The sequence below is a fragment of the Sander vitreus genome, chromosome 11 (genome assembly GCF_031162955.1).
Source record: "Sander vitreus isolate 19-12246 chromosome 11, sanVit1, whole genome shotgun sequence".
In the NCBI taxonomy this organism is placed as follows: domain Eukaryota; kingdom Metazoa; phylum Chordata; class Actinopteri; order Perciformes; family Percidae; genus Sander; species Sander vitreus.
The window spans coordinates 29,317,139-29,343,699 of record NC_135865.1 but is presented as its reverse complement, the minus strand read 5'-3'; the positions used below and the strand labels follow the sequence as shown (position 1 = coordinate 29,343,699).

At 44.2% G+C, this 26,561-nt stretch overlaps 1 protein-coding gene across 1 annotated transcript in view; it reads right to left on the bottom strand.

The window, feature by feature from the left end:
• Positions 1-1,602: 1,602 nt before the first annotated feature.
• The window catches only part of dnajc10 (DnaJ (Hsp40) homolog, subfamily C, member 10), a 28,609-nt gene continuing 3,650 nt past the window's right edge, over positions 1,603-26,561 (bottom strand). The window contains exons 2-25 of the mRNA XM_078262688.1: positions 26,309-26,544; positions 25,709-25,874; positions 24,563-24,613; positions 23,392-23,474; positions 22,593-22,724; positions 21,514-21,607; positions 20,644-20,721; positions 19,524-19,567; positions 19,114-19,179; positions 18,158-18,223; positions 17,544-17,633; positions 17,336-17,446; positions 16,725-16,839; positions 13,452-13,579; positions 12,269-12,385; positions 12,062-12,163; positions 10,499-10,559; positions 9,622-9,716; positions 6,888-7,021; positions 5,939-5,992; positions 5,214-5,361; positions 4,935-5,057; positions 4,074-4,181; positions 1,603-2,230 (exon numbers count right to left, since the gene is read on the bottom strand). Coding sequence (XP_078118814.1) covers positions 2,219-2,230; positions 4,074-4,181; positions 4,935-5,057; positions 5,214-5,361; positions 5,939-5,992; positions 6,888-7,021; positions 9,622-9,716; positions 10,499-10,559; positions 12,062-12,163; positions 12,269-12,385; positions 13,452-13,579; positions 16,725-16,839; positions 17,336-17,446; positions 17,544-17,633; positions 18,158-18,223; positions 19,114-19,179; positions 19,524-19,567; positions 20,644-20,721; positions 21,514-21,607; positions 22,593-22,724; positions 23,392-23,474; positions 24,563-24,613; positions 25,709-25,874; positions 26,309-26,518 — 2,388 coding nt within the window. The 5' untranslated portion in view covers positions 26,519-26,544 and the 3' untranslated portion in view covers positions 1,603-2,218. The remainder of the gene's footprint in view (positions 2,231-4,073; positions 4,182-4,934; positions 5,058-5,213; positions 5,362-5,938; positions 5,993-6,887; positions 7,022-9,621; positions 9,717-10,498; positions 10,560-12,061; positions 12,164-12,268; positions 12,386-13,451; positions 13,580-16,724; positions 16,840-17,335; positions 17,447-17,543; positions 17,634-18,157; positions 18,224-19,113; positions 19,180-19,523; positions 19,568-20,643; positions 20,722-21,513; positions 21,608-22,592; positions 22,725-23,391; positions 23,475-24,562; positions 24,614-25,708; positions 25,875-26,308; positions 26,545-26,561) is intronic.

The window sequence follows — 26,561 nt, the reverse complement described above, 5'->3', positions numbered from 1 at the left end:
GGTTTGGTCCAGTATATGCTGGTGTTTTAGCCCTGGTTTGGTCCAGTATATGCTAGTGCTTTAGCCCTGGTTTGGTCCAGTAAATGCTGGTGTTTTAGCCCTGGTTTGGTCCAGTAAATGCTGGTATTTTAGCCCTCGTTTGGGCTACTATTCACTGGTGCTTTAACCCTGGTTTAGTCCAGTATATGCTGGTGTTTTAGCCCTGGTTTGGTCCAGTATATGCTAGTGCTTTAGCCCTGGTTTGGTCCAGTATATGCTGGTGCTTTAGCCCTGGTTTGGTCCAGTATATGCTGGTGCTTTAGCCCTGGTTTGGTCCAGTATATGCTGGCGTTTTAGCCCTGGTTTGGCCTAATAATCTCTGGTATTTAAGGTCTTCTGGTTGGTTCAATATTTGGAAGTGGTGTAGCCTTGATTTGGTCCTTGATTATCTAGTGTTCAGCCCTAGTTTGGTCCAATATTTGGTTGTATTTTAGGCCTTGTTTGGTTCCATATTCACAGGTGCTTAAGCACTGGTTTGGCCTAATGTTCTCTGATACTTTAGTGGTGTTTTAGCCCTGGTTCAGTCCAATATCAACTAGGGCTTTAGCCCTGGTTTGGTCCAATATTTGGTGGCGTTTTAGCCCTGGTTCAGTCCAGTCTTATTCTGTTTTTTAGCCCTGGTTTGATCCAATTTATGTGAACACTCCAAAGGGACTCAAGACTCCTCTGAAACGAACCATACTCAGACCTTCTCCGGAGGTGGTCTGAGTACATCTTCACATCTGCATTGTGTTCACACAACATTAGTGTACACATAAAGAAGACTAAGGCCCCATCTGAGCTAAAGTGGACCAGAGAGAAAACTGAGTCAGTCTGACAATGTGCAAAATAAAAACAAGTCCCTTATTTCTGTTGGTCCACCGTCAGAAGACCTGACCAAGGGCTGTCTACCAAAACTAAGTTTTTATTGGCTTTCTTGCCAATGTATTATTGTGTTTTTTGGGATCAAATTAATCCCATTCTCACTTTTGTATAAATGTGAAATCACAGCTAACAATCAATCAACACAAAAGCTGTGCATTAAACAATCTATATTACATGTAACGGCTTGTTTTCCACATTGATCATTTCAGAATAATCAATTTGCTCATTTTGACAGCCCTTCTCTAAAGCTTTTCATCCATCTTGTACACTACGCACGTTTCGAGTCACATAAGTTCCCAGCATGCATCACGGACGGGTTGTCAATCCATCGGATCACGAGACATCCTGAGCTAAACCAAGTCCAAACACATTTGACCTAAAACATAAATCCATTCTGGTTTGATCTCCAGTTTTCAGCAGAACCCCCCCCCCAGAAGAACGACGAGCGTAAACAGCGTCACCTGCTGGTCAAATTAAGAATAACTTTGAATTAAATTAGAAGTTAAAGATACAAGATGTTTCCTTCTGCATTAAAATGACCCAACCTATGTTCTAAATGTTGTTAACTTACATTATCCCAAATGTTTCCAACGATGTCCAAAGGTAACGCTCCGTTACATTTGGTCGCCTGTCGATGACGTCACATCGCCATTGAGCACGTTGTCTTCCAGAAGCTGTCATGAATCCAGTTTTAAGCCACTTTTTGATCTTGGTGGTTTTTAACTCTGGTATTTTAACCAGATGAAGGATTTTAGTCTGGATCTTAACTTATCAGAGAAACAAGCGGTGCAAACGTTAGCGGCAGCTCGGCTCGCAGCCCCTTCCGCCGACGAGCCCAGCAGCGTCGGAGAAACACAGATTCTTACCGTGGAACTGCTTTAATACTTCAATTTATAATAGAAGGGTTAGAAGTTGAATTAAAACTGCAGTACATGTTGTAAAGCTGATGTGACTGTCGAAATCCTTTAACAGAAACACACCGTTTATTTCCAACAGTTTCTACATGAATAAAATACAATACTGTGTCAACATTGGGCTCTGTGTGTGTGTGTGTGTGTGTGTGTGTGTGTGTGTCAGTAACATGTCCAGTGTCTCACAGTTTTACTTCATAGAGTAAATACAAACGATGGAGACAAAATAAAACAGATAAAATCAAGGCAGAAGTGTTCAGTACATTCCACACAGCAGTTTCTGTGTCGTTCTTCTCAAGGAGTGTTGACCGATTGATCATTGTGCCGGACCAATCAAAATCCACCTCTGTCCCTCCCTGACCAATCAGATTGCAGGTCTTTCTCCTAGCAGCACCCGAAGATCATCAGAGCTCGTCCTGCAGAGAAAAACAAAGCCCCCCCCAGCCCCGTCAGACTTCTCTGTCTGGTTTGTGTTTATTATGTGTGAATCGGAATTCGTATTGTAATTGAAAGCTATGCGAGTACGTAGAAATGAAATGGATGTATTATAGCAATGTAAACGGAATGGATGGATGCATTTGCACCCATGGAAACACAAATCCAAGTATTGTTAGAGGTTAAGTGGCAACAAGTCACTGTGAGTCACTGTATATCCTTGATAAAGATATGAAATTGTTGTATGTAGTATTGAAATTGAATTGGGATGTTGATTGCTGGTATGAGTGTCAAATGCTGCACAAGTGACACGTGTGTTGATTGAGAGACACTCCTATTGGGAAGTGATTGTCTATTGTCCCACACCTGGGCACATATTTTGCTTTTTGGCTTTTTCCCTTTCCTTTATTGTGTTATATATCTGTTTTTGTGCATGTTATAGGTTTACAAAGTGAAAAAGCCCAAAGTCCCCCCCAAAGGGACTTACCATCTCCAACAGAAAACACTGTTCACAAACTGCTCCAAACAGCTCTATTGTAGTCCAGCCTTTACTTCAGAGACAAACGTGGTCACTTTGGAACACACGTTATAATGCTCGCCTAGCTGCTAGCATGGCACGCCCTCATACTCTGCTCCTGACTGGCTAGTAGTCCTTACCTAGGTACTGTCAGGGCACGCCCTCATACTCTGCTTCTGACTGGCTAGTAGTCCTTACCTAGGTACTGTCAGGGCACGCCCTCATACTCTGCTTCTGACTGGCTAGTAGTCCTTACCTAGGGTACTGTCAGGGCACGCCCTCATACTCTGCTTCTGACTGGCTAGTAGTCCTTACCTAGGTACTGTCAGGGCACGCCCTCATACTCTGCTGCTGACTGGCTAGTAGTCCTTACCTAGGTACTGTCAGGGCACGCCCTCATACTCTGCTTCTGACTGGCTAGTAGTCCTTACCTAGGTACTGTCAGGGCACGCCCTCATACTCTGCTGCTGACTGGCTAGTAGTCCTTACCTAGGTACTGTCAGGGCACGCCCTCATACTCTGCTTCTGACTGGCTAGTAGTCCTTACCTAGGTACTGTCAGGGCACGCCCTCATACTCTGCTTCTGACTGGCTAGTAGTCCTTACCTAGGTACTGTCAGGGCACGCCCTCATACTCTGCTTCTGACTGGCTAGTAGTCCTTACCTAGGTACTGTCAGGGCACGCCCTCATACTCTGCTTCTGACTGGCTAGTAGTCCTTACCTAGGTACTGTCAGGGACACGCCCTCATACTCTGCTTCTGACTGGCTAGTAGTCCTTACCTAGGTACTGTCAGGGACACGCCCTCATACTCTGCTTCTGACTGGCTAGTAGTCCTTACCTAGCTACTGTCAGGGCACGCCCTCATACTCTGCTTCTGACTGGCTAGTAGTCCTTACCTAGCTACTGTCAGGGCACGCCCTCATACTCTGCTTCTGACTGGCTAGTAGTCCTTACCTAGCTACTGAGCATGTGCGACTCCTAACAAAGATGGAACAGAAGTGAGAGGTCTCACTCTGTAGCTAAAACAGAGAGCTCAACACACAGGGTGAAAAGAGGAGCTGCAGCAATGAGCAGTACAACAACAATATGGTGTTTTTTGAAAATTAAACCATGTAAACATATTCTGATAAAACCTCTAAATACAATTATGAACCTGAAAATGAGAATAATATGAGCACTTTAAGAGTTTTAAGACTCCGCAGGTACCCTGGTTAGCTTTTTGTAATTAAACGGTGAGGAAGTTGTTCCTTTGTTTCCAAGTTGATGGTTTGTGTTTATTAAAATTTTAAGGTGAACAGCGACTTACCTTCCGTTTGCTGTGTAACCGCGGCGACAGCTGTTGTAGTCGCTGTCTGACGATGTCAGCGATCACGTCAGCGTCCCGGCTATTGATGTGTTCTCCGCTGTGTTCATGCTGTCGACACACACAGACAGACAGACAGACAGACAGACAGACACACAGACGTAAGAGACGTCTCCTGTTCCAACAGCCAATAGAGAAGACAGCTGGTGGAGTCTCCAGAGGCTGGTTTTAGGACGTAAGAGACGTCTCCTGTTTCAACAGCCAATAGAGAAGACAGCTGGTAAAGTCAGCTATAAACTATAGAAATAAAATGATCCATAATCCTTTTTATTTTTGTGTTACAAACAGCTGGTTGAAATGGCCGAGATTTAGACGCAGCCTCAGCGACCGCCTGAAAGCACGGTAACGTTATATGGTTGCGCGAGATGGAGAGAGACTGAAGAGAGAGAGCGCGCCCAGCGGCGTTAGAACAAAGCCGTAAATCAGAGAAATAAAACACGTTTTCGCCGATTCATCACTAACAAGCATCCCAATATCGCTAACGTTATCCACGTTCATATTTAGACGAAACAAATGATATATACAGCTACAAAAAGCCTAAAAGTTGGAAGTTAGAACGGAAGTACAAAGAGGCGTTGTTATGGAGATGATACATCGTCTCGTCTCATTGGTGTGAACTGGCAGCTTTCAGAGCGCTGCAGACCGGCTCGTTGTAAGAAGTTGCAAGTTCAAACTCGTCTCGTTGCAAATCTTTGGTCTGAACTGGGCTTTATGGAACACTGCGTCTCATGTCCTGGTAAGTTAACTAAGAAAAAGGTGATGTTTGGACAGCTGAAGCCTTTTATTTCTGCGCGTCTGTCTCACCCTCCGTGTTCCCAGGTACGGGTAGAATCTGACGGTTGGGTAGGCGGTGATTCCAGCCGATTGACAGGTCTGATGATGAGCCTGACAGTCCACTTTCCCCGCTCGAACTTCCCCTTTAAGATTCTGTCAATCACACAAGAGAACATCTTTACGTTTCCTGTCACAGCCTGTAGCTGCTAGAAGAGTCGGGTCTCGTTTGTCTGTTTGTCTCTTAGAAAAACCACAGAACAGAACAGAAATGTATTTAGAGAAAGAAAAAAGAAAAAAAAGGTGTCTCACCCGAGCCAGGGTTTCAAACTCCGGGGCAAAGTGCTGACAGGGTCCACACCACGGAGCGTAAAAATCCAGAACCCAGTGATCCTGGCCTGACAGAACCAGAGACCTGAAGGACTCTGGAGTCAGATCCACCGACGCTCTGGGTAAAGAGCTGCACACAAACAAGACAACACAATCACAATCAGAAAAGGGTTTATTGCCACAATAAGTTACACTTATGTGGAATTTGCCTTGGTGAATGCTGCATACATAAACAAACAAACAAACATATTAAACATGAATATGAAATAAACAATAAATACAAAAACAAAAATAACAGCGAAAACACACCGAAGCGTAGCTTCGTGCCCAATGGCGCCTGGGTGTTTTATTTTGAAATTTAATTTTATTTTTGTAAAGTATCCGGCTGCACTGTGGCCTTCCTGTATGCAAGTACCTGCCTGGCTGGACACATTCGCTCGCAAAAAACGATCGCTGCGGCGCTGCGGCTGGCGCGGCCGCTCTGCGCCTGATCGCAGCTGGTATGAACGGACAGATTGAATAACATCGGCGCCGAAATTAAAATAGCTCCGCTTCGCGGCGCTTCCGCGCCCGGTGTGTTTTGGCTGTAACTGTTGCATAAGAAAAGAGAGGCTGAATGAACACATCTATAGGACTCCACATCCACCCAGTCATTTGATTCTTTTGACACGAGAAAGACAAGAGAATAAAGAAGGAAAGTGTCTCACCTCAGTGCCCATGATCTCAGTGACTGGGCATCCCTGTTCCAGCCATTATAACTCCTGAGGAGACACACACACACAGACACACACACACACACAGACACACACAGACACACACAGACACACACAGACAGACACAACAGGATCAATAAGCCAAAAATGTTCAACGGCAACGTGATCCGGACCCGGCGCGTACCTTGTGTTTTTTAATACAATACCTAAAGAAGTTAACATTTGATCAATACATTGTCAGTAATGTTGACTATACACAAAAAAAATCAACAGAAATGTCAAAAAAGCAACAAAAAAGCTTCGCAGAAGTGAAATAAACAATGAAAAGATGCGGGAAAACGGAAAAAAATGAAATACAAAAATGTTGATGCGACAAAAACTTCCTTTTACTAAATGAACTTAAGAATCCTGCTGTACTTTTACTAAATGAAGCTAAGGATACTGCTGTACTTTTACTACATGAACTTAAGAATCCTGCTGTACTTTTACTAAATGAAGCTAAAAATACTGCTGTACTTTTACTACATGAAGCTGAAAATACTGCTGTACTTTTACTAAATGAAGCTGAGAATACTGCAGTACTTTTACTACATGATGCTGAGAATACTGCAGTACTTTTTACTACATGATGCTGAGAATACTGCTGTACTTTTACTAAATGAAGCTAAGAATACTGCAGTACTTTTACTACATGAACTTAAGAATCCTGCTGTACTTTTACTACATGAAGCTGAGAATACTGCTGTACTTTTACTAAATGAAGCTAAGAATACTGCAGTACTTTTACTACATGAAGCTAAGAATACTGCTGTACTTTTACTAAATGAAGCTAAGAATACTGCTGTACTTTTACTACATGAAGCTGAGAATACTGCTGTACTTTTATTTTTATTTTGATTGTATACAGGAAGTTAAGTAGAGTATTTCAAAGTGTGGTACATACATGAAGCGATCTGACTGCCGGGTGTTGCCGGGGTACAGGCGGATTTCAGGGTACGCCCTGACGTTCTGGCCCTGACAGAAGGACTGAAAGCGCTGACAGTCGACGGAGCCCACCAGGATCTGACCTGACAGCAGCTGCAGGGTGAGAGACAGAAAGGTTGGACAAGTGACACCACTTCTTCACGTCTGCTCCACAAAGCAGGGGGCTTGTGGCTCGGAGGGTAGAGCGGTCGCCCTTCAGCCGCAAGATTGGTGAACCCCAAAGTTGCTACCCGGGTGCTATACAAACAGCTGTCCACTGCATCCTAATACTTAGGATGGGGATAAATGCAGTAATTAAATGTCACTACATTGTACTGTGTGTGTGTGTGTGTGTGTGTGTGTGTGTGTGTGTGTGTGTGTAAAAGGAGGATGATCCACTCAACACCCACTGTAAACCAAATCTACCTTTGGGTAATGTAATGTTAAGTTAATGTAAGAGCCAATTGGTGCCCTTGGTATAAATATGAACCAATCTTTAGTTCCTCAAGTGCAACCCAGAAGCACATACAGTTTTTGACCACACACACACACACACACACATCAAAAAGGTAAAAAGTGCATCAATTACTCTACCCGTGGAACAGCACCTCAGGGGCTTAAAGCTTGGGCTTGGCCACTACATTTAAAGTCAAAAACTGTATGTGCTTCCAGGTTGCACCTGAGGACATTTATACCAGTGGTGCTAACTGGCTGTTACAGTTACCTTGACCTTGATGTGACAAATAAAGTTTCGTTTTAAAACTGCAAGTGTAACAAACGGTTTGCTAAATTATTTCAGGCTGATGTCTTTGTCAAACCAAAACAGCAGGAGCACACCGTTCTGCTAGACTGGATGCCTGCGCTCTACTTTTAGAGCATTTGCCAGTTCACAGCTTTACGTGATAGCCTGTATTTTTAAATACGCAAAACAACGACCTGCAGGTGTTGGTACAGGTCTTTACATATTTATTGCTGCCGTTTTTCTCTGCAGGATGTTTAACACAGATGATTTGGAGTCAAACAGCTCTGGGCTGGTTTTCTCTGCACAGCCCAGGTTGTTTCAGTGTGTATGGTGTGTATATATACACAGCTGTGTTCAAATTAATAGCAGTCCAACATCACTAACCTCATAAATCAATTTTTTTGGTAGAAGTGATATTTCTACATGGCAAATAATTTACTAAGTGTTGTAGAGTCATAGAAAACCACCAGACCCAACAGTCATGACATGATGCTGCTCATTCTGGGTAACTGAATCTGTAATTGAAAGGGGCATGTTCAAAATAATAGCAGTGTTGTGTTCAGTTAGTGAGGTGATTGATTCTGTGTCAGTTATGGCCCATATTTAAGGAAGGAAGGAAGCAAATGTTGTGCATGCTGGTTATAGTGTATTTCACACTGAAATACTCAGCAACATGGGTCGTTCCAGACATTGCTCTGAGGAACAGCGGACTTTGATTAAAAAGTTGATTGGAGAGGGGAAAACATATAAAGAAGAAAATGATTTCAAATGCCTTGAAATGGCATCCAAAGCCTGAACGACGTGGGAAAAAACGATCAACTACCATTCAAATGGATCGAAGAATAGCCAAAATGGCAAAGGCTCAACCAATGATCAGCTCCAGGAAAACCAAAGAAGACTTAAAGTTACCTGTGAGTACTGTTAGGATCAGAAGAAGGCTATGTGAAGCTAAGCTATCAGCTAGAAGCCCCCGCAAAGTCCCATTGCTGAAAAAAAGAAATGTTCTGAATAGGCTGAAATGTGCCAAAGGACACATTGACTGGCCAAAGGAGAAATGGGGCAACATTCAGTGGACTGATGAGAGCAACATTGTTCTTTTTGGGTCTAGGGGCCGCAGACAGTTTGTCCGACGACCCCCATGCACTGAACTCAAGCCCCAGTACTGTGAAGACAGTAAAGCATGGTGGTGCAAACATCATGTTATGGGATGTTTCTCATACTGTGGTGTTGGGCCTATTTATCACATACCAGGGATCATGGATCAGTTTCAAAACATCAAAATACTTGAAGAGGTCATGTTGCCTTATGCTGAAGAGGAAATGCCTTTGAAATGGGTCTTTCAACAAGACAATGACCCAAAACACACCAGTAAGAGAGCAAAGTCTTGGTTCCAGATGAACAAGATGGATGTTATGGAGTGGCCAGCCCAATCCCCAGACCTCAGTCCCATAGAAAACTTGTGGGGTGACATCAACAATGCTGTTTCTGAGGCCAAACCCAGTAATGCAGAGGAATTGTGGAACGTAGCTCAATGGTCCTGGGCTGGAATACCTGTTCACAGGTGACTCCATGCAACACGGATGTGAAGCAGTTCTCAGAAATAATGGTTATGTAACTAAATATTAGTGCAGCGATTCAAAGATGAGCAAACCCTCGAGACATTTTTCAGTTCATACAGTAAATGTTTGAGTTTGTAAAAAGAAATGCAAATACTGCTGTTTTTTTGAACAGCCTAATATTCCTTTTTCTTCACTTTCTGTAAAGGTATAACACACACTTGATCAGTTTTGGTCATGTTTTGATTTGGAATTGAATGTGCAATGTTCCCAATGCATTTTATTATTATATATTATATTATGAAATTAAAAGCTATTCTAAGGATTTTGAGCATTATTCACTTTTTTAAACACACTGCTATTATTCTGAACACAACTGTCTGTCTGTCTGTCTGTCTGTCTAACGTGTGATGTACCCTGGCCATGCGTCTCCACTCTGGAAGCAGAGCCTGACAGGGACCGCACCACGGAGCGTAGAAATCCACCGCCCAGATCTGCCCCTCAGCTCGACCTGCAAACAACACATCCGGAGAAAAACAGAAGAGAAGCTTTTGGTAAATTGAATGGATGCTCTCGCTGTTTCACTTCCTGCCCGGCTGTTTGAACGCCCCGCGGCTCGCGTGAAAAAACTCTAAGTGTCTATGGCTGTATGTCGCAGCCTTTGGCAATGTGTTTAAATTACAATATATCGCAGCCCTAGTGCTAACAGAGCAAAACAGCTCAATAACAGCTGTGTTTAAATTTGCAAAGACCTTTGGTTTTAACCAGAAGCGCTCTACTGAAAAAAAAACAGAGCTCTGTTTGTGCAGCCAGCTCCTGGTCTAACAGTTAGTAAGTAGTAGAGTTTAGATTCTCTGCCTGGCCCGTGGGTCGGGTCGGGCCGATATTTTCCGCCGCTATCCCCGGGCCAGGCCGGGCCGGGCCCTTGATCAAGCATTTGTGTTTTTTTAATCATTACTTTATTGGCCTTATTCGGTGGGGAGAAAGCTCTGCCTCTCCAGCTTCTCCCGTAGCTCTGGGTGTAGGCTATGTCCTGCACTGACTTGAGTGTGAGGTAAACTGAGCTACATCGCACCTCCCCCATCTGCAGCACTGTTCATGGCCAGTGCGTCAGCATGCAGACCGTGGTGAAGGACAGTATTAATTAGGTGATGGAGACAAGAAAGTCTCCTATATGTCCGGGCCGGGCTCGGACACAACGTGCACGGGCTCGGGTCGGGCTGGATTTTTTTGGGCCTGATCTAAGCTCTAGTAAGTAGCAGAACCATCGGTTGCTGGGGGAACTAGTTTTACCTTTAACTCTCTCGCTGAAGCTGGAAGGATCCAGGACCACCATGGACGGATTGACCAGATCCTGCAGAGACCAAAATACATCTCGTTCAGACAAAGATGTTCTTCACTCGGTTTTGATCCAACCTTTTTTTTTTTGTTGTGGAAACCATTTCTTGAGAAGGAGCCAGCAAAAAGCAATAGGAGTAGCGTGTTTTATGTTGGATTGTGCTGCATTCCCGTTGCCTGCGTCGGCCATCAGACGGTGCGGCGAAAACGTAGGTCTTTCCATGTATTGTGAATGGGGGTAGTGTGTTTAGGCTGCGGCAGCGGGGGCCACAGGGAGGGGGACACGCAAAAAAACTGCAGCTGCCTGCGGCGTAAAAAAGTTGAGACCAATTCAACTTTTGGAGAAACGCAACCCAAAGTCCTTGCGGTGGCCAATCATGGATCAGACTTGTTGTGTTTTGAGGCGGTGTGAGAGTCCCGTACAGGGAACAGGAAACATCACTGCCTCCATCTCTGCCACAAGAAAGTAAAACACCAAACACAAGCTCTGAACTGCCCGGGAGTTTGTGGAACAGCTGACTGTTTTAAAATGGCGAGATCAATAAACGATCTGACTGAAAACAGTAATTGTGAAATATATAAAGTCTACTTGTGCTACGTTAGCAGGGTTAGAGAAAACAACAGGACGTCACACAAATGGGCCATTTAAGTAGGCAATACCCACGACATTTTAATTCCAGATGTCCCTCATTTCGACCAGATGTCCGTCCCCTTCCTCTGTCTTTGTGTTGGCGTTCTAACCTCTGGTGGATTTGTGAGGACTATGGTTAACTGCTCCTCAGATCTCTGCAGGGTAAATCCAGACAGCTAGCTAGACTATCTGTCCAATCTGAGTTTTCTGTTGCACGACTAAAACTACTCTTGAACGTACACATGTTCCACCAAAACAAATTCCTTCCCGAGACTATATCCTGCTTCCGTTACAAATCGGCGGGGACCAATCACAAACTGGCTTATCCACCTGCCGCGCTATTGGCGGGTTTAAAACGATGACGATAGAGAAGCGACCAAGCAGCTTTTTGTTTACATTCAACATTGCGGCCACCGAAGCGCAGCAAGCCGTTGATGCTACGTCACCCGGATCGTTGGTCTGATTGGTTGAAGGACTATCCAATTGCGTACAGAGGCTTTTGAACTACGCCCGTTTATCACGCCTCTTGTTCAGTAGAAAATACAGAGCAGACTCCCCAGACTGATGTTCAATCTTAAAAGATTGAGCTTGGTCTGGTGATAGCCAGACTAGGGCAATGTGCTATAGGTGCCAAAAAAACAAATGTTTGGTACTGCCAATTTGTTTTGTCATGGTTCACGTGTGCAATAAACATTACACTTCGTTAGAAAAAAATCGTGGCAGAGAATCGTGATATCAATATCAAAGCTACAAAAATCGTGATTCATATTTTGCGAGACTACCATTTAAGTCACACTCCCACCGCAACACAACCCTGTGGAAAATCGCCGGATCCCCTTTTGGTGATGTGAACACAGCCTTAGTATGCCACTGGTATGTAGCGGTACCTGTATGAACTCCAGGATGCCGTCAGCTGAATGCTGTCCTTCGTATTCGTGAACAGAGGAGCCGTTAAAGATCACCGTGGTGGGATAAGCCTGAATATTATACTGAGAAACAGAGAGAAAGACACAATAAGTGATCAATCCTATCTGTGGTACGTACCCGTCTCTTACTTATAATTAATGGTACAGTCCAGCTGTGTATGCGCTCACCGTAGAGCAGAGGTTTTGGTGGATGGTACAGTCCAGAGTACCAAACTTCATCTGTCCGGCCAACTGGATTGATGCTTTTCTCAGTTCAGGCAGCAAAGCGCGACACGGAGGACACCACTGCACACGTGAATCAAACATTTATTAAAATGAATATCTCAATCCCAAGAGTTGTTTTTCTTAATGCGTGTCCAGGTCTCTGTGACAGCCTGAGTATACATAATAACCCTCCATTTACAAATACAAAGCTTCAGGTTCTCTCATTGAGCACTCATTCGGATTCTTTCGACCTAAAACACATCTATATGAGTTTAAGTGGACGCTATATTTAGAATATTTCCAGAGCTTCACCCTGCTGTCAGACGGCCCTTTACGACGGGGAACTGAAGCCGTTATCTCTGCTCTCTTCAAAGCCACCAGACTCCTTTGACAAAAACAGACATTTTACCTCGCAGAACACGGGAGTTGCTGCTGTTTATAGTGTCCACTTAAACTGATATAGATGTGTTCAGGTGTCTAAAATGCATTTAGCTGCTGCCCCCCCCCGTCCACAGCAGGACGTTGCTTATCTTCCGTGTCGGTACTCCTGTCTGCTTCTCTAAACTGGGGGCGTGCCGACCGCCATCTACTGTAGCTAACACACTGACTCTGGAGAAGTAGCTCAGACAACCACACTGAACAAACATGATTATTTCCTCCTGTTGCCACCATACTATAACAAAGTAGTTAATTCCTGCCAGCCTCTCTCTGCGTCTGTCTCTCTCTCTGTTTGTGTTGGAGGTGTAACACCATCACCTGCCCTGAAGGCAAACAGGGAGTCAGACGGGCTGGGTCATCAAGCAGCAATGTGTGAAGTATAAAACTATCTGAGGTTGAATCAAGCCTATCGGTAATGACGTGGCATTTCCACCTGTGTGTTTATGAAGAGCCATGTGAGGGGTTTTTTTCTGTTGCTGTGCTTTCCTGCGGATGAAAACCACAAATTCACAACACATATAGAAATATTTCAGGCTCGGGCTGTGCATCGATTCCTTCTAAGATGATCGGATATGCATTTGTAAGTAACTAAACAGGGGCAGTTTAGTTTTGTCTGCTTGTCAACACTACAGAAAAGCCTGAATACATTAACAGAACCAAGTGTCATCAATGGAAATCCATCTTCCGCTGAAAGTAATTTGCTACGAACCGGAGCGAAGAAGTCGACCAGCCAGGGCTCCTTTCTGTCTGAAGGGAAGTTGTCGGGTCTCAGGGTCGTCACGTGGGCACGAACGCTGTCCCTCGCAAAACCCACGATGTTGTACAACACGTCTTTACCTACAGACAGGCAGACAGTCAGGTTAGACAGACAGACAGACAGTCAGGTTAGACAGACAGACAGACAGTCAGGTTAGACAGACAGGCAGACAGTCAGGTTAGACAGACAGACAGTCAGGTTAGACAGACAGACAGACAGACAGTCAGGTTAGACAGACAGACAGTCAGGTTAGACAGACAGACAGACAGACAGACAGTCAGGTTAGACTGACAGACAGACAGTCAGGTTAGACAGACGGACAGTCAGGTTAGACAGACAGACAGACAGTCAGGTTAGACAGATGGACAGTCAGGTTAGACAGACGGACAGTCAGGTTAGACAGACGGACAGTGAGGTTAGACAGACAGACACTCAGGTTAGACAGACAGACAGACAGACACTCAGGTTAGACAGACAGACAGACACTCAGGTTATAGAAACAGACAGACAGTCAGGTTATAGAAACAGACAGACAGTCAGGTTATAGAAACAGTCAGGTTATAGAAACAGACAGTCAGGTTATAGAAACAGACAGACAGTCAGGTTATACAGACAGACAGTCAGGTTATACAGACAGACAGTCAGGTTATACAGACAGACACTCAGGTTATAGAAACAGACACTCAGGTTAGACAGACAGACAGTCAGGTTAGACAGACAGACAGTCAGGTTAGACAGACAGACAGGTTAGACAGACAGACACTCAGGTTATAGAAACAGACAGACACTCAGGTTATAGAAACAGACAGACAGTCAGGTTATAGAAACAGACACTCAGGTTAGACAGACAGACAGACAGATCAGGTTAGACAGACAGACAGACAGTCAGGTTAGACAGACAGACAGTCAGGTTAGACAGACAGACAGGTTAGACAGACAGACAGACAGACAGTCAGGTTAGACAGACAGACAGGTTAGACAGACAGACAGACAGTCAGGTTATAGAAACAGACAGTCAGGTTAGACAGACAGACAGTCAGGTTAGACAGACAGACAGTCAGGTTAGACAGACAGACAGTCAGGTTAGACAGACAGACAGTCAGGTTAGACAGACAGACAGTCAGGTTAGACAGACAGACAGACAGACAGACAGTCAGGTTAGACAGACAGACAGACAGTCAGGTTAGACAGACAGACAGTCAGGTTAGACAGACAGACAGTCAGGTTAGACAGACAGACAGTCAGGTTAGACAGACAGACAGACAGGTTAGACAGACAGACAGTCAGGTTAGACAGACAGACAGTCAGGTTAGACAGACAGACAGTCAGGTTAGACAGACAGACAGTCAGGTTAGACAGACAGACAGTCAGGTTAGACAGACAGACAGTCAGGTTAGACAGACAGACAGACAGTCAGGTTAGACAGACAGACAGACAGACACTCAGGTTAGACAGACAGACAGACACTCAGGTTAGACAGACATACACTCAGGTTAGACAGACATACACTCAGGTTAGACTGACAGACAGACAGACAGACAGTCAGGTTAGACAGACAGACAGTCAGGTTAGACAGATGGACAGTCAGGTTAGACAGACAGACAGTCAGGTTAGACAGACGGACAGTGAGGTTAGACAGACAGACACTCAGGTTAGACAGACAGACAGACAGACAGTCAGGTTAGACAGACAGACAGTCAGGTTATACAGACAGACAGTCAGGTTATACAGACAGACAGTCAGGTTATACAGACAGACAGACGACAGTCACTTAGGTTATACAGACAGACAGACAGACACTTATGTTATACAGACAGAAAGCACACTAGAGCGAAAAAAGATGAGTCAAACAGCAGAACGTTCAAATCAACAACTATTTTGCGAATCTATTATACGTTTAAAGGCTGATTTAGTCTTCTGCGTGTGTGTGTGTGTGTGTGTCTTTGTGTGTGTGTATGTGTGTGTGTATCTGTCTGTCTGCGTGTGTGTGTGTGTGTGTGTGTGTGTCTGTCTGCGTGTGTGTGTGTGTGTGTGTGGAAGAGCGAGTGAGAGAGTGACGGTGATTAGCTTCAGAGCGAGTAGTGACTCTAGAGTCATAGTGAGAGGGACAAAGTGTCTCTCCTGTTCTTTCTGACCACGGTGTGTAATCTGGAGCCGTAAAGGTTAACCCTCTCCTTGATTTCATATTTACGGAGAAAGAGAACCAGGAAATGAGTCGGGGGGGGAAATGCAACGTTACCAAGCCACGGCCGCGCAGACCAATCAGTTGTTGCAAGACAGGACTAGCTGGAACATCTGAAGTCACTTTGGGCTTTGAAAAAACTGAAATGAGCATTTTCTTTTCATTTTTTTTTTTTTTTTTTATTGGCTAGAGCATTCACAGCAAGGTGGGCCTGCTGATGTTTTCTCTCAGGCTGCTGGTGCGAAACCGGAAGAAATCAAACATCCGAGGGTGAAGAAGAAGACCGGTGATTTACACAAAGACGCCAAGAAAACATCTAACTGGAGAGACGACGAGATTCTGGAACTTCTGTAAAAAATCGTCAGACAAAGTCAAGCAACGGCAAAAGACTCGATGTTTTTTTACGACCAAACAGTCCCTCCAGAAAAACGTGATTATGCGATGGCATAATTCAATGCATAATCAGCCAAAGTCAGCATATTTATGCAAATAAATTGCCGATTTCCGCGCAAAATATGCGGGGCTTGCATGATTTCATAATCCGCGCGTTTTCGTCCCGTATATCTTAGCAGAAAGTTGAAAAATGTTGCGTTTACGTCACAAGAGCAGCCGTTTTCCCCTGTTGCCATGAGAACGTTATGAAGTGACGCGACGTGAACATCATCTAAAAGCTGCAAACCCCGCGATGAAGCCACGATGAAACAGCAGTTTTTGCAAGTTCCCGCAGTTTCATTGCATAAAACTGCATAAATATCCCGCATCGCATTTTTTAAGAAAACGTGACGCATAATCAAGGATTTTTGCCCGCAACAATCACAAAAAAACTCCGCATTTTTTGGAAGGACTGACCAAAGTTATGAACCGGCTCCTTGACCGCGGTGTAATCTGCCTCGTGTCCGGCCTCCTGCACGCACTATCCAGGCGCCACCCCTCGCCTAAACCAAACGGGGGATTTCCCTGTTGGGTGCAACATGTGAGAAAGGGGAACTCCGGACAATGTCCGGACTAATGGTCCGGAGTTCATTTGAGTCGGTGGTACCAACCGTGGTGGATCTCGAAGTCGTGGATCCCCAGTCCTTTGAAGACAGCCACACAGGGGTTATGGATGTAGAGTGACTGACACAACTTTGAGTCTGCTGTACAGTCGACTCTGCCGACCTGGAGAGACAGACAGACAGTTAGACTTACAGACAGACAGACAGAGCTACAGACAGACAGAGAGTGACAGAGAGACAGACAGACAGAGAGAGAGAGAGAGACAGAGAGCTATAGACAGAGCGACAGACAGACAGAGTGACAGACAGCTACAGACAGACAGCTAGCGACAGACAGACAGACAGACAGACAGCTACAGACAGACAGAGAGCTACAGACAGACAGAGAGCTACAGACAGACAGACAGCTACAGACAGACAGAGAGCTACAGACAGACAGACAGCTACAGACAGACAGACAGCTACAGACAGACAGAGAGAGACCGAGAGCTACAGACACAGACAGAGAGAGAGCTACAGACAGACAGACAGAGAGCTACAGACAGACAGACAGACAGCTACAGACAGACAGAGAGAGAGACAGACAGACAGACAGAGAGAGACCGAGAGCTACAGACACAGACAGAGAGAGAGCTACAGACAGACAGACAGACATGTACCTGTATGTGGTCATTTCGGAGGAACGCTTGTAGCTTCTTGTACTCGTTGGAGGCGGGGCTTCTGTCTCCAAACGTAAAACTCACCAACCAGCGATGATGGGCCAGCTTCCTCTGGGAACAGGAAGTTACAACAGCGTGTATAGTTGACTATGAACTGTCGAGTGTTGGTCGTGTTTCTGACAGCTGGAGAGTGTATTCGAGTGTGTACCTGGAAGCTGTCACCGGTCAGCAGCTCCAGATCGGGCAGATGGTCGATGACCTGACTGTAAATCTCTTTACTGTCCAGAGTATTCAGCCACTGGAACACATGCACGTTTAGTCAGCGCAGCAGTATCACTTCAGACTAAAAACAAATCGATCAATCACCTTTTGAATGATCCGATATTGATTCATACAATCCTGAGATCCATCTTTTAAGAGATATTGGTATCATATGAAATTAAACTATGATCTAAGGAACCCATGTCATGATAAGTAATGCTCTAAAGTTGGAGCTTCTGCCATGGCCATTTTCACAGAAGTATGGCTTAGGTATACTGTCTCCGCAATAAAGACTGTGCTTTTTCTGTCGCTATGTAACTGCTCTGGGGTCAATTCTTAACGTCAACATTAGTATTTTTAATAATGCAGCAGGTTAGAGGGTTCCTTGTATGATTTACAGCATTAGGTCTCTGAGAAACTCTTTCATATCCAAGCTTAATTGGCCTGGGAACTGAATCCCTAACCAAATTCAATCAGTGGCGATCCCCAGCCCTACTACAGACTGTACTACTCTGTACTACTCTGTCCACATACAGACAGTCAAGTTGTTGTGTAGCGTACCAGTACGCTGCCCGGTTGATCCAGAGAACTTCCAGGTGGGAACAAAGCAGTCGCTCCACTCGTCACCTGAAATACAGCAGAAAGACTGACTTATTGTCGCACCTGAAGATAAAGCTACAAACAGTTCAGAGCAGCTGAGGGCACGGTGTGTTCACAAACAACATATCGTCGCTGTCGGGCAGAAACCATATTTTGTTTTTCCTTTCATAAATCAGTTCTTTAAGTCACCCTTTACATCCGTCTGTGTGTTTTACAAATACTTAAATGTCCCATGGCATGAAAATGTCACTTTATGAGGGTTTTTTTAACATTAATATGAGTTCCCCCAGCCTGCCTATGGCCCCCCAGTGGCTAGAAATGGTGATAGGTGTAAACCGAGCCCTGGGTATCCTGCTCTGCCTTTGAGAAAATGAAAGCTCAGATGGGCCGATCTGGAATCTTCCCTTTATGACGTCATAAGGGGAAAGGTTACCTCCCCTTTCTCTGCTTTGACCCTCCAGAGAATTTGGCCCCCCCATGAGAAAGAGAGAGACATCATGGCTTTCAAACAAGCAAAGTGGCAGTTTGTCAAGGCCACACTACCCCCACTACCTTGCCCCCCCAAACTATTCAATCAATCGCCAACTATTTTGATACTTGATTAATTGGTTTGAGTCATTTTTTATGAAAACAGAGTAAAACTTCTCTGATTCCAGCTTTGTTAAATGTGAATATGTTCTAGTTTCTTCTCTCCTCTGTGACTGTAAACTGAATATCTTTGAGTTGTGGACAAAACGAGACATTTGAGGACGTCATCTTGGGCTTTTGGGAAACACTGATCCACATAGTTCACCATTTTCTGACATTTTATAGAGACCAAACAACTAATCCATTCATCCAGAAAATAATCCACAATGAAAACAATCGTTAGTTGCATCCCAAACATCAGTAATATTGCAGAAGGTGCCGATAATTACCTGGAAACTGTCACAGAGCTGTTCCTGTGAGGCGCAGTCCATCCATCCCACCTTAACTAGACCGTCCTACACACACACACACACACACACACAATCTTAATCTGTCAGGCTTAAGCATTTAATTATAGAAAAATAGACATTGTCACTATATAACCTTAAACTGACTTGTAGTTCATTAGTTTATTCCCTTACACAGTTGTTTGCTGTCAACATTAATCACATTGAAAAACTGGAAGTTTTCTGCTCCTCAACAATGTGATGCTTTGATTGTTGACCTTAAATGTGAAACCCAGCAGACATGTTGCCAACTGTGAAAGTTAAGCTTTTATTTATTGAACGTGTTTTTATTTCTACTCCCATTAGCAGAGGATATCTATAATTATATTATAATATGACTCCTGTGTTCTCACCAACATCCCAGCCACCTTCTTTCTTGTTCTTGGCTCCAGGCAATCTGAGAGAGAGAGAGAGCGAGAGAGCGAGCGAGAGAGAGCGAGAAAGAGAGAGAGCGAGAGAGAGCGAGAGAGAGCGAGAGCGAGAAAGAGAGAGAAAGAGAACGAGCGAGAGAGCGAGCGAGCGAGAGCGAGAAAGAGAGAGAAAGAGAGCGAGAGAGCAGACTGAGCATATGTCCATATATTTGCTATATATAGCAGTATATATATATATTCAGCATATACATATGAGTGATCATTGGCATACACATTGCCCAGATATTAGAGCTATATATGAGCTCATATCATGCCTAAGCCATAGTCCAGCATATACTGTATATTAGAGCCAGCAAAGCATATTAGCTTGCGAGTACATATGTAATATTGGCTCATATGTCATAGTATATACATACTAGTCTATATATATTTGACATATATACCTACTATATATCTATATATATATCACATATATATTCATATATTGCCTATATATATTTATATATATATTCCATATATTATTTAAGATATATATTTATCTATATATGTCATATATATCTAGTATATATATATTATTATCTATATATTATCTATATATTCTAAGAAACAGCTATAGTATATTTGAAATGAGAACTAGTTTTATAGAGAGCGAGAAAGAGCGAGAAACATGAGAGAGAGAAAGAGCGCAGAGAGAGAGCTTATAGAGAGCTTGTAGAGAAAGAGAGTACAGAATATATAATATAATTATATATAAGCAAGGTCGATAAAACTCTTTAAATTTGAAAATTGAGAGATATGTGACTGAATGTTTCAATGGACAATCAGACGTGCAGGAACACTTTCATGCATTAAAAAACCTCTCTGTGTGTGTGTGTGTGTGTGTGTGTGTGTGTGTGTGTGTGTGTGTGTGTGTGTGTGTGTGATGTGTGTGTGTGTGTGATGTGTGTGATGTGTGTGTGTGTGTGATGTGTGTGTGCTCTGGACCCAGTGTGTGTGTGTGTGGGTGTCTGTGCTCTGACCTGTGTGATGTGTGTGTGTGTGTGATGTGTGTGTGTGTGTGATGTGTGTGTGTATGTGTGTGATGTGTGTGTGTGTGTGTTACCTCCAGTGTCGGAGCAGAAGGTGATCAGCCAGCCAAGCCCTGACGAGTACGCACTCTCTATCTCGCTGAACACGTTACCTGACAAACACAACCACAGGTCAGAGCACACACACACAGGTCAGAGCACACACACACACAGGTCAGAGCACACACACACACACACACACACACACACACACACACACACACACACACACACACACACACACACACACACACACACACACACACACACACAGGTCAGAACACACACACACACACACACAGGTCAGAGCGCGCACACACAGGTCACAGCACACACACACACACACACGTCAGAGCACACACACACACAGGTCAGAGCACGCACACACACACACAGGTCAGAGCGCACACACACACAACGGTCAGAGCGCACACACACACACACACACACACACACACACACACACACACACACACACACACACACACACACACACACACACACACACACACACACACACACACACACACACACACAGGTCAGAGCACACACACACACACAAATTTAAAATCAATGAGAGCATCATAACTAACTAAACTGACTAAAATAAAAAGTGACTCAGATCTAATGATAGCAGTTGGTCCCGAGTGTATTTCTTTAGCAGGTTTTATATTTAATTATCTGCTTGAGCTTTTCCAACATTTTATTTGATATGGTTTTTAATATGGTACTAATAATGCTCCAAAAGGATGTGAAATTGCATTTATTTTAATTGAAAAATGTAACATTTTCTTGAGAAAGTACCCCTAAACCCCATCAGCAAATATGTGCACCTGTGTCTTCCATAAACCTACGGAAACCACTGAGATAGAAGACAAATAGTGAATGAAGACTAAAAGGTTTACCTTGCCAGAGCTCAGTGACGGTCGTTGTGATTAACTTCATGGAGAACTGGACCAGGCTGTCTTTAGAACGCTCCCCATTAAACTTCTCCGGCCTCTATAGAAAGACAAACTGAATGTCAACAATGACTGCTAAAACAAGGTTGCTGTGACGCTGAGCTCACAGACGTCAGCTCAGCGAGATTTATTCAGACTGCAAGGCAACGTGTGAAGTACATAACGGACGAGGAAAGAAAAGCAGGAGGGTAGGTATGGAGATAGATACTATTTAAATGTTTTAAGTTTTGTTACAAGTTTGCCCGATATTTTCAGTGCTTCATAAAAATCAAAATCAGTTTACAGTACGTAAGCTGGAATGGATTCCTTGGTTGTCTTCAAAGGGAGACATGGCAAAATAAATAATAGATGACATTATATCCTAACAGAAGTCTAGTGTGTGTGTGTGTGTGTGTGTGTGTGTGTGTGTGTGTGTATATATATATATATATATCATATCATAGTGGGGGGTCTGGGTGTCCGTCCCCAGGGAAGTTATGAGCAACTTCATATTCTGCATTTGGAAACACTTTAATGCACCAATTTACGATGGAAGTACCTTTATTTAGCCTATGCTAAGAAAAAGATAATGGAAAGTATGTCGTTGCGTGTCATTGGGCATTTTTAAGTGGGTATATGGAAATCCTGGAGCTTTCTTAGTGGGTATACTGCGAATACCTGCACATCATGTAGACTACACCACAGGTTGAGACTGGTTCACAAATCTCAATGTAACTAATAACCTTAGCAACATGTGCTGGAGATCTGTTATTGGATGTGCTTGCAGCTTATTCTGAGTTTACTGAGTTTCATTCATGTACACTTGCAGGTGGTTTTCAGTGTAAACATGGGGAGAAGATACAGATCATTTCAAATGGAGATGAAACAAAACAGGAGGCACAAAAGAAACTGATACACGTTCAAATTCAGAACATGTCTTAAGGCCGCCGCCTGACTGAACTGCTGCGTTCTTTACCGTAGCGGCCCACACTTCACTCACATTAGTTAAGTTAGAAGATCAATAAGGAAACAACCAATCAACAGACCTGCCCTGCTCTGTATACAAACAGACTGGGGTAGCTGTTGATGCCTTTGCTCCTGCACAGATGGTTGTTGTCTCCACAGTTCACCGCTCCAATCCTGATGACTCCATCCATCTCTTTGGCAAACTCCCTCCACTGAGAGACAGACACGTTAGAGAGAAAGAGACAGACAGGCACGTTAGGCAGACAGAAAGACACGTTAGAATGGACAGACACATTAGACAGACAGACTTAAACGTTAGGCAGACAGACAGACCGTTAGACGGACAGAAAGACGGACGGACGGTCGGACAGACACTAGTCGTTTATTGCTGATTTCTACTGAAGACAACCTCCAACTTTCTAAAATATCAAACAAAGACTCCTACAGGGTTGTGGCAAGAAGGGTTACAGCTACGGCCGAAGGTTATGCAACATTATACAAAATCCAATTTAATAATAATTATTATTATTATTTAAAAATAATAATTTTAATACTTTCACCCAAGAAATGTTCGTTCCTCGGGAATGTTTTAATCCAAATCAGTCTTTTTTCCTAAACTTAACTAGTGGTTTGGTGTCTAAACTCAAAGGCCGTCGCCGTAGCTGTAACCCTTCTAGCCACAACCCTCCTACAGATAACACTTCATTAACACAAAAAGCATAAAAAATGTATTTCAAAAACAGAAAACCAGGCTTGAAAGGTCAAATCAAAAGGATGATAAAAGCTGCAGTGAGCAGCAAACACTTGCATACAAGGTGTGTGTGTTCAGTGTTGAGTGTGTTTAGTTTGCGTTTGTGATGTATTTTAGTGTTATATTACCGTTGGAGCCAGCGTGTGACAGTGTGAGCATCGTGGAAAATAGAAGTTGATAAACCAGATTTCTCCAGAGTTCACTGCTGCCTCTGAAACACATTTCAACCATTTATTTATGTCCACATGAAGAAAAAAATGGTACAGGGACACAAATATTACAGATGCAGTACAATACATATGCAAACTCATGGACCAGTGGCATGCAGCAGGTCTTCACAATATCACTTAATAAGCACAATACTCCGTTCTGAAGGGTATAAGTAGCAACGTCCCCACAAATGCACTTGTGCCCATCTGTGCGCCCATGGGCGTGCTGGTCTTACAGGGAGGTGTGTTCAGGTGCATTCTGGGCGTGCTGGTCTTACAGGGAGGTGTGTTCAGGTGCATTCTGGGGGTATTGCTATCTTGAGGAAACGAGAAGTGATGGCGCCATTGACCAACAAAAACCTGGTCTAAAGTCAATAACGCAGCATTTCATTATTTGAACAGCGAATTAGTAAAATGCGCCTAGGGTTATGCACAGCACGTGCACACTATGCTTGTTACACACACAGGGACGCACAGCAGCACACACACATGCAGAAGATCACAAATAAAAATATTACGGTACAAATCCTCCATCATAACAGCAATGCTCCAAGGTCCAAACGCGCCTGGCTTTTAAAGGGAATGGGAGATGATCTCTGATTGGTTGATTGCATGTTACGCCCAAAACACACCTCTGATTAATGAAGACACTAAGGTCAACCCTTTTGAACCATGCGCCCGGCGCCTTTCTTCCGCCGTCAAACTAGCAAAAGTGAAACACGCCCTAAACACACCTGCGCCAGGCGCTTCACGCCGTGTGCTTAGATCGTTAAAATAAGGCCTTCATGTTTTACCGGGCTTTTTCAACGTAAAACAAAGCCACACTTTAGAGCACCGCTTACTGTGCTCCGTGGCTACAACACAACAAGCGGAAGCGCCTGGTAGCCGCTACGGAAACCAAATGTTGCGCGTGTTAAAACTGGTGATCGGATTCAAAACCACATTTTCCAAACGATTCCAATAAATTAAAAAAATGTCATTGGAACGGTAATCTTTCCAACGATTCCGGTTCTCGATGCCCAATCGTAGTCTCAGATGCTGAAATCACTGGCTCCAGTTTGAAGGGGTGAAAAAGAAAAACGTCTCTTACCAAAGTCTCCGCTGTCCAACGTGATGATCTCCAAATCGTCATCGTAGATACCTGGACAGAAAGATGGGTTTTGATTTCTTCACAGTAAAAAAAAACAAGAAATCAGCTCGTAGTTTAATAACTTCAGTATTTAAAGTGCTCATATTATGCTTTCTGGCTTTTTCCCTTTCCTTTATTGTGTTATATATCTTTTTGTGCATGTTATAGGTTTACAAAGTGAAAAAGCTCAAAGTCCCCCCCAAAGGGACTTACCATCTCCAACAGAAAACACTGTTCACAAACTGCTCCAAACTGCTCTATTGTAGTCCAGCCTTTACTTCAGAGACAAACGTGGTCACTTTGGAACACACGTTATAATGCTCGCCTAGCTGCTAGCATGACACGCCCTCATACTCTGCTCCTGACTGGCTAGTAGTCCTTACCTAGGTACTGTCAGGGCACGCCCTCATACTCTGCTTCTGACTGGCTAGTAGTCCTTACCTAGGTACTGTCAGGACACGCCCTCATACTCTGCTTCTGACTGGCTAGTAGTCCTTACCTAGCTACTGTCAGGGCACGCCCTCATACTCTGCTTCTGACTGGCTAGTAGTCCTTACCTAGGTACTGTCAGGGCACGCCCTCATACTCTGCTTCTGACTGGCTAGTAGTCCTTACCTAGGTACTGTCAGGGCACGCCCTCATACTCTGCTTCTGACTGGCTAGTAGTCCTTACCTAGCTACTGTCAGGGCACGCCCTCATACTCTGCTTCTGACTGGCTAGTAGTCCTTACCTAGCTACTGTCAGGGCACGCCCTCATACTCTGCTTCTGACTGGCTAGTAGTCCTTACCTAGCTACTGAGCATGTGCGACTCCCAACAAAGATGGAACAGAAGTGAGAGGTCTCACTCTGTAGCTAAAACAGAGAGCTCAACACACAGGGTGAAAAGAGGAGCTGCAGCAATGAGCAGTACAACAACAATATGGTGTTTTTTGAGAATTAAACCATGTAAACATATTCTGATATAACCTCTAAATACAATTATGAACCTGGAAATGAGCATAATATGAGCACTTTAAACGTCCTCTCACGGTTTCAATATAAGACAAACGAATGGCGGCGTCGCCATGGTTATACATGACAGGTGTGCATTGTTACGCAGACTTACCAAAGTCGTATCGGTAGAAGTTCCAGCTCTCGTAGCGTCCTCCCTGCTGCTGCTCGTCCAATCCCTTTTCTCCGTATTTGTCGTATTTCTTCCTGAGGTCTTCGTCCTTCAGAACCTCGTAGGCGCGATTCACCTGCAGGAACTTCTCGTGGGCCGAGGAGTCGCCCTAAAAAACACAACACTTTGATTCAATGGGTTCAAATAATCCATTCTCCAATTACGATTAGATCTTTGTGTGAGTGATCTGATATCGCGATATGATCTGATATTGGGCGGAGTGATTTGCTCGCAGCAACTGAGAAGCCCCTTGGTGAGGAGCAGAGAGTTCGCCTGGAGTTTGCTCAGAGTTGGAGTAATATCACTCCGCCCAAGTAGCAGTGCTTCGCCTTCTGAGAATATAGTTCCCAGTATGTATGCGATACGGTTAGAAGATGGCTGTGTCTCATGTGACCTTGTTATTTGTACATGAGATGAGAAGGGTATGTGTGGACTTATCCAACTCTGGGGGATACGGTGAATAAGCTAAAGTCCCAATAAGTCGGCGTGTTCCTTTAAGAGTTGTGTCCGAGCTTACGTCGGGGGTTTCTCTGAGCAACTCACAGGGTTTTTGTCAGGGTGCATGGTAAGCGCCAGCTTCTTGAAGGCCTGGCGTATCTCTCTGGTCGTGGCATCCCTGCTGACTTTCAGCAGATTGTAGTAGTCCTGGCTCTCCGCCAAAACCGCCGCCAGCAGGACGGCGAGGAGCAGCAGCGGCACCACAAACTGGACGGGACGAGGCCGCCGAACCCCGAGGACAAACCTGTGCCCCATCACGAGTTCCAGCAGAGGACGAGCGGCTGGAACACACAGGCAC